Below are 7,850 nucleotides of genomic sequence, written 5' to 3'. Positions count from 1 at the left end.
GCTGCCCTCGCTTTCTTAGTAAAGAGAAATTTTACCCCCTTACACACACAGTATAACACAATCCCTTGTACATTTTCATTAGCTTAGTCTAGACCCCCAGGTGACTCAGGGGCTGAGCTGAGCGTCCACCTTCGGCCCAGGGCCTGATCCTGGGATCCGGGATCGAGTCCCCCATCAGGCTTCCTGCATGGAGCCTGCTTCACCCTCGGCCTATGTCTCTGCCTCTCTCACCCTCTGTCACTCTCATGAATAAAGAGATGAAAATCTTTAAATAAAAAACAACAACAGAAAATAATTCGCTTAGGCCTTTGCTGGAAGGTGCTGCTTGTTGCCCAACTTAGGTTCCATGGAGTCCGTGAGGCACGATCACCCTTACATTCGAGGCTTGCCGTTTCTTTGTGTCACCAAAGTGCTCCTTCTTCTTTATCCCTCTCTCTGCTTTTCGGTTTGATGAATTATTTTTTCATGATTCTATTTTAATTACTCCATTTTTCTCCATTCGAGACTCAGCTGTCTTTCTTTTTTTATTTAATGATCTTCAGTGATGTTGCTTCTCCTCTGCTAACTTCCTAGTTCTGCATCTGTGTCTACATTTATATCCGTGTCTCTGTTTCTCTGTCAGTGTACGTGGACACACAACGTGCTTTCAGTTCAGTTGGGGGTCAAGCCGGAGAGTCAGTGCCTCCTGTCTACTTTCAGTTCTGTGGCTGACAGCAGGTTCCCTAGAGCCCAGGTCAGGGCGACCCACTGGGTGCACCGCTGTCCACAGCTCACCCAGTGGGAAGGAGGGAAGGGCCCATAACACACGACAGGCAGGGGTTCAGGATAAGGACGGCCTCACACCTTCTAGGCCGAGACTCTGACACCTTCTGTAGGGTTTGCCTTGGATTCAGGAGCCTAGGATCGTGGGGAGCTATTGCCCATCCCTCCCCCGGTGGGACTGTCATCTTCTGGGCCTCCAGTATGAGAGTACTGGTGCCCACGTGTGTGCACATGGACCTCGTGGGCCTGGGCGCATGTACACACCAAGGAAGAACATGTGGTTGGAGGTATTTCCCGCATGTGACACCCGCCTCCAATGTCATAGATATGATGCCACAGTGGCCTGGGGACGTCTGGAGGAAGCACCCGCTAGGATAATCCCTGTCCCACGGGCAAGATGCAGACCATCCCCGACGGGCACAACGGCTTCTCTGGGGTCAAAACCGGGGAAGAATGGAAAGTTGTGTCTGAACGCAGGCGTGTGTCCAGGCTGGGGCCCTGGCTGCACACAGTCCTTCCCTGGGGCCTGTGGACAGGGTGCGGGTGTGTCACTGTGTGCACAGGCCATCGCCTGCAGGGACGGGGGAGCCGTCCTGCAGCTTCCTCCAGGAGTGGGTCAGGGAGGAGGTCCCAGGAAGTGAGGTCACTCCCGTGACACAGAGCCCAACAGAACTTGGAACCCCCGTAACCAGGCAACCGCATCTAGTGCAGCCCCACCTCAGGCTCACTTGGCTGGAGACATCCGCTCCTGGAAGATGTTCTCCTGCTGCCGGCCCACCTCTGGGGGCTCTGGCTCCCAGGAACCCCAGGGGTGCCGCTTGTTCCAATGCTGTAGGCTTTGGCTCCAGCATAAAAACCAACGCCTCAGGGCGTTTATCAGGAGGCGCCGTCAGGTAACCCAGAGCAGGCCAGGCCAGGCCCCCTGTGCCAGCCATCCTGGGTGGCCCCATCCCCTCCTCTTCAGCTTCCGGGAAACAGGGATGTGTGGGCAGGTGCATCCAGGCTGGGGGACATTGCAGGGCGGCAGGTTCCCCGGTGATCCCTTCAGGGTCACCCTGAGGTCAAGGTGGGCAGGGTGCAAACAGGGCTCCTGAGGTCCTCTTACCCGCCCCAGAGTCCCCCCGAGGCCCTGCAGCCGCATCCCTTTGCTCTCCTTGGGGGAGGGGGGTGCAGCCTGTGCTGTGGTGTGTCTGGATGGGGGCAGCTGGGGGTGCGGCCCAGCCGAGGCGGCCGGACCGGGCGCTGAGGCCTCCTGCCTGGCTGCCAGGCACTGTCTCCACAGAGCTCCACCCGGGACAGGGGGCGCGAGCGGGAGGAAGGGGTGCTCTGCCCCACCGCCTCGAGGAACTGGGAAGTGCCCTGCGCAGCTAACAGAGGCCAGCGCGGGCTCAAATGAGTGCAGGGGCCGGGGCACCCCCGACACCCGGGTCCCCGATGCGGCACGAAGGGCCCCGGGTCCCAGAAGCCAGCCTGCTACTCCCCTGGGCTCCCCCCTACACTCCTGCTCCCACATGAGTCTGCATTCCCCTGCTCCCCACACTTGCCCCAGGGCCCTGCCCCTGCCTGGGCCAGATGCAGAGTCCCTGTGCACAGAGGTGTAGGAATATCAGAGCAGAGCCTTCAGGGGCGGCCTGGTCGCCCAGGGGTTTAGCGCCTGCCTTCCACCCAGGCCCTGACCCCGCAGGCCCGGGATCGAGTCCCGCCTCGGGCTCTCTGCACCAGGGCTGCTTCTCCCTCTGTCTGTGTGTCTGTCTCTCTCGGTCTCTGTCTCTCTGTGTCTCTTGAGGTCCTTGTACTGATCCAAACTTTTTTGAACATTTATCCTCTAAGATTGTTTCTTTATCGGATAGTTTGTCTTGTTTGTGTAAGAGACAGGCAGAGAGCAGGGAGGGGAGAGGGAGACCCAGGCTCCTGAAGCAGACTGGGCCCCAAGCGCAGGGCCTGCCAGGGCGGGATCCCAGGGTGCTGAGGCCACGACCCGAGCCACAGCCCAGAGTCAGAGGCTAAGTGACTGAGCCACAGGCATCAAGGCCCGGGTTCCTGCCGTGGGCACTCCTGCCCCCCACGGCCCCCGAGAGCTCGGGCTGCGGGCTGCGCTCCCACCCCAGGCCTCCCGGCGGCTCCATGCACGTCCCCTCTGTCCCAACTCAGGGTGCAAGGGCCTCGGCCGGGAAGGCGCCTCCCATCTGCCCGACGAAGCCCAGCCGGACGGAGCTGCTGGAGCAGGAATTCCAACAACTGCTGCCCGCCTTGCTGCGCAGGGATGTCATCTCCGTTTTCATCTTTTTAGACAACTGTCATGGATTTGCCACCACCGACGAGGTGCTGGATCTGCTGTTTACGAAGTGAGCACCTGCGCCTCCGCAGCCCAGGGGTGGGCCACCTGCTGGTGGGGAGGCTGGGAATGGTTCTGAGCTGCCCGGCCTCGGGCCGCTCCCCCGCCTGGAGCAGAGTCCCCCAGGGCACAGTGGGGTCCCGGAGGGCAGCCCCGGGGCCTGGCCTGTGGCGGGTCGGCCAGAGGGGCTGTGCCTGTGCTCCGCAGCCGTCCTCCTCCCCCGTGACGGGGCCTGTGCCTCCTCCACACCGTCACCAGGGTCCTGAGCTGGCCTCTTTTCGCATTGAAAGGGAGGTTGGAGAGTCCATCGGGGGGCTGTGTCCTGGGGCAACCACACAGGGGGACCCCGGGGTCCCCGGGCGCCCAGGCCCACTCAGATATCGGCCGTGGGCCTGGCCGGAGCCTTTCATGCTCAAGCATTCAGGAGGCCCGGGCAGGTGCGGGCGCTTCTCCGGGGGCTGCCCGTGGCCCCCCGCACAGAGCTGACGGCCCCCGGGGCTCCGGCCTAGTCGGGGGTCAGAGGTGACAGCCCCCACGGTGAGAGGTCGCGGCCACAGGATGATTCGTGGGATGCCCCCGCCCTCCCCTAGATATGGGTGCATCGCAGCTGCGTGTGGTGGCGACGACGCGGTCCTGCAGCGCTGGAAACTGTGAGTGACTCCGGCCCCTGCCCGAGGGCCTTCCCTCTCCAGGAGGGCAGCGAGGGGGCTGTGGGCCGGGGGTGCTGGACCCTCACCCCACACTTCTGCAATTCCCGTGACAGGGTAAAGGTCTAAGGGCCCTCGGGAAAGGAGGAAAGGAGAGCCGTGAATAGGGTGTGGGCTTGGTGGGAGAGCACTGGGACCCCTAAGGGAGACTTTCTCCATGCCCGCCCCTCCCAGCCCTCTGTCTGCCCCACACCTGGGACCCAGAGCAGAGGGGGTGGGGAGCATCGCACTCCCCAATCTGGTGGCACCTGGACCCAGTGCACAGCAGGTTGCCACGAGGGCCATTGAGGGCTCACAGACCCGGTGGCCCTGGCCCCGTGGGAGACGGCAGATTAGAGTCAGTGGAAGGACACCCCCCGGGGCCCCTCATGAGGGAGGCAGCGCAGAGCCACAGGGAGGGAAAGTGGAGGTCCCGGGTGGCTCCTGGCAAGGCCTGGCAGGACACAGAGCCCGAGCCCTCCTGGCTTGGACCTTCCCAGAGCGACAGTGTGTGCAGTGAGGGCAATGACAGGCCAGACGCCCCCCGTCCCCGGACGCCTGCCGGTGGATTCAAGGGGCAAGTGGGCAGGGAGCCAGGCTGAGGAGGGAGCCCCGCTTCCCAGCAAAGACCGTGATGGTCACACCGCTGGGCGTGGGCTCCCCCGCACAGAGGCTTCGTGCCAGCCCCTCCTCGGGGAGCAGGCCTGTGGCAGGCAGGACCGCCAGGTGGCAGGTGGACGAGGAGCAGGACTGGCCTCTGACAGCCCCGCACGGGAGGCCGAGGCCCCGGGTCCTGCAGGGCTTCCCCGGGACACCTCGGTGTGAGGGAGCCCTGTCTTCTGACCCCTGTGCCCACCTGTCCCTCCCCAGGGCCATCTGCTGCATCCTGGAGATATGGATGGACTATTATCAGGAGGACTTTTGTCGGCTCCCCCAATCTGCCTCCCTGAAGAAGATTCTGGAATTCATAAGGCAGCGCATGCCAGGCACAGACGTGGAGCTCCGTGCCCGGCGTTACCTGCAACAACTCAGACGCCTCCATGCAGCGGAGCCAGAGGCTGGGGGTGAGGAGGCCTGGGGGTGGCTGAGCTGGGGACAGGGTGGGCCCCACGGATCCAGCGTCCGTGCAGCTGGGCCGGGAGCAGGGGTTCGGCTCACACCCCATCCCCACGAGCTGCAGGCTGGGGACACCTCCCAGGGCTCTTTGAGCGGTTGGAAGAGTGTCCTTGATTTGGGAGGGACGTGGAAAGTCCGTCCTGGTGGTGATACTTTGTCTTCTTGGAGCTACAGCTTCGGCCCGAGCAAAAGACCCTGAAGCACTTCCGGAGCCCGCCCCAGCCCCAACTGTGGGGCCTGCTGCCTCGGATGGGCCTGAAGTGCTCGAGGCCGCCCTGGCTGCTGGGGCTGAGGGCTTGGCCCCAGCTGAGGTGCCAGCTGGGGAGGCGAAGCCCCTGCAGATAGTGGTCACTGCTCTAGATCACGGCTGCGCCCTGGACGAGCCACGTGCACCTGCGGCCACCCCGGAGGAGGAGCAGGCCCTGGCACCTGCAATCGGGGTCCCCAGAGTGCCAGAGCCGCCAATTGCCTCCGGGACAACTGGCTTCAACCTCTGCGCAGCCCCCTGACCACCTCGGGAGCCCGCCCCAGCTCCCACCACGCGGCTCGTCATGCCTGCAGCCCAACGGAGGCTTGCCCTTCCCGTGTCATTTCACTGTTTCTATATTTTGAGTTTTTCTTTAACCTGTAAAATGCCTTATGAGTTTTATTGTAATAAAGTATAAGTTAACTTCAAACAAAATTCACTCTGATGCTTTAAATTATACATCGTGGACCTACACTTTAGGTCCATTCACAGTGTCACAGGTCCCAGAGCCCAGGGGCCGGGGGACACAGCCCAGGATCGGGTGCTCCCCCAGGTCAGGCAGAGGCCGGGAGGACACAGGACAGCCAGGTGGCTCCTGCCCCCGGGCGGCCCGAGCTGTACAGATTGGCGGGCCCGCCCCTGGAGCATCCAGGCCCCTGCACACTGGGAGCTGCAGTAGTCACGGCGGGAGCTGACTCCAGAGCTGCACAGCTGGCCGCCCCCACTGTTGTTGTCCCTCCTGGTGTCACCCTGTACCTGGGACTGAGCAGGGGCCTCACAGATAATTATTTATTTATTTATTTATTTATTTATTTATTTATTTATTTATTTATTTATGATAGTCACACACACAGAGAGAGAGAGGCAGAGACATAGACAGAGGGAGAAACAGGCTCCATGTACCGGGTGCCCGACGTGGGATTCGATCCTGGGTCTCCAGGATCACGCCCTAGGCCAAAGGCAGGCGCTAAACCGCTGCGCCACCCAGGGATCCCGGGGCCTCACAGATAAACAACTCCCACTGAGCCATACACCTGGCAGGGGCCTGGGGAGCTCCCCAGGTGCACACACCTGAGAATCAGCACAGCAGGCCCCTTCCCTAGAAGACCAGCTAGAAGGTCAGGGGAAAAGCAAGGTATTGACCAAGCAGCACTGGAAAGTTCCAGGGGAAGTTGAGGGATTTACAGTATATAGAATCAGAGGATACTCCCCCTTGTTTTTTTCTTTTCTGTTTGTTTCTGTTGTTTCCCCACCCCCCTTTTTTTTCTTTTTTATTTTTTCTTTTGTTTTTTTTTCTCTCTCTCTTTTTCTCATTATTCCAGTACAACTTGTTTTTGGCCACTCCGCACTGAGTAAAATGACTAGAAGGAATAATTCACCACAGAAGAAAGAATCAGAAACAGTACACTTTTCCACAGAGTTACAGCATATGGATTATAATTTGATATCAGAAAGCCCATTCAGAAACATAATTATAAAATATTGGTGGCTCTGGAAAAAACATAAAGGACTCTAAAGATCTTAACTCCAGGTTTTAGATCTTATCAGTCTGAAATTAAAAATCAGTTAAATGAGATGCAATCCAAACTGGAGGTCCTAACGACAAGGCTTAATGAGGTGAAGAAAGAGTGAGTGACATAGAAGACAAGTTGATAGTAAGGAAGGAAGCTGAGGAAAAAAAGAGAAAAACCATTTAGAGACCATGAGGAAAGGCTAAGGTAATAAATGAAAGCCTCAGAAGGAAGAATCTATGTGTAATTGGGGTTCCAGAAGACGTTGAGAGGGAGAGAGGACCAGAAAGTATATTTGAACAAATCATGGCTGAGTACTTCCCTAACTTGGGGAGGGAAACAGGCATTCAGATCCAGGAGATAGAGCGGTCCCCCCTTCGAAATCAATAAAAACCATTCAACACCTCGACATTTAATAGTGAAACTTGCAAATTCCAAAGATTAATAGAAAATCTTTAAAGCAGTGAGAGAAAAGAGATTCTTAACTTATATGGGGAGAAATATCAGATTAACAGCAGACCTCTCCACGGAGACCTGGCAGGCCAGAAAGGGCTGGCAGGATATATTCAGGGTATAAATGAGAAGAACATGCAGCCAAGAATACTTTATCTAGCAAGGCTGTCATTCAGAATACAAGGAGAGATAAAGAGCTTCCAAGATAGGCAGAAACTGAAAGAATACATGGCTACAAAGCCAACTCTGCAAGAAATACTAAGGGGGACCCCGTAAAAGAAAGAGGAAGCCCAAAGAAATAATCCACAAAAGCAGGGACTGAATAAGTATTATGATGACACTAAATTCATATCTTTCAATAGTTACTCTGAACGTGAATGGGCTAAATGATCCCATCAAAAGATGTAGGGTTTTGGACTGGATAAAAAACAAGACCCATCTATTTTCTGTCTGCAAGAGACTCATTTGAGAATTAAGGACACCTCCAGCCTAAAAAATGAAAAGGTAGAGAAACATTTACCATTCAAATGGTCCTCAAAAGAAAGCTGGGGTAGCAGTCCTCATATCAAATAAATTAAAGTTTATCCCAAAGACTGTAGTAAGAGATGAAGAGGGACACTATATCATACTTAAAGGATCTATCCAACAACAGGACCTGGCAATCATGAATATTTATGCCCCTAATGTGGGAGCTGCCAAGTATATCAATCAATAACCAAAGTAAAGAGATACTTAGATAA

General features: G+C 57.2%; 1 protein-coding gene across 1 annotated transcript; it reads left to right on the top strand.

The window, feature by feature from the left end:
- Positions 1-1,442: 1,442 nt before the first annotated feature.
- Positions 1,443-5,521, top strand: LOC144284367 (uncharacterized). The gene is made up of 5 exons (XM_077848832.1): positions 1,443-1,655; positions 2,914-3,107; positions 3,688-3,747; positions 4,654-4,847; positions 5,074-5,521. The coding sequence occupies exons 1-5, from the start codon at positions 1,518-1,520 to the stop codon at positions 5,406-5,408; spliced, it is 921 nt and encodes a 306-aa protein (XP_077704958.1). The 5' UTR covers positions 1,443-1,517; the 3' UTR covers positions 5,409-5,521.
- Positions 5,522-7,850: the final 2,329 nt, after the last annotated feature.

The sequence above is a fragment of the Canis aureus genome, chromosome 15 (genome assembly GCF_053574225.1).
Source record: "Canis aureus isolate CA01 chromosome 15, VMU_Caureus_v.1.0, whole genome shotgun sequence".
NCBI classification, from domain to species: Eukaryota; Metazoa; Chordata; class Mammalia; order Carnivora; family Canidae; genus Canis; species Canis aureus.
Note: the sequence above shows the minus strand (reverse complement) of the source record. Positions and strands in the feature narration are given on the sequence as shown.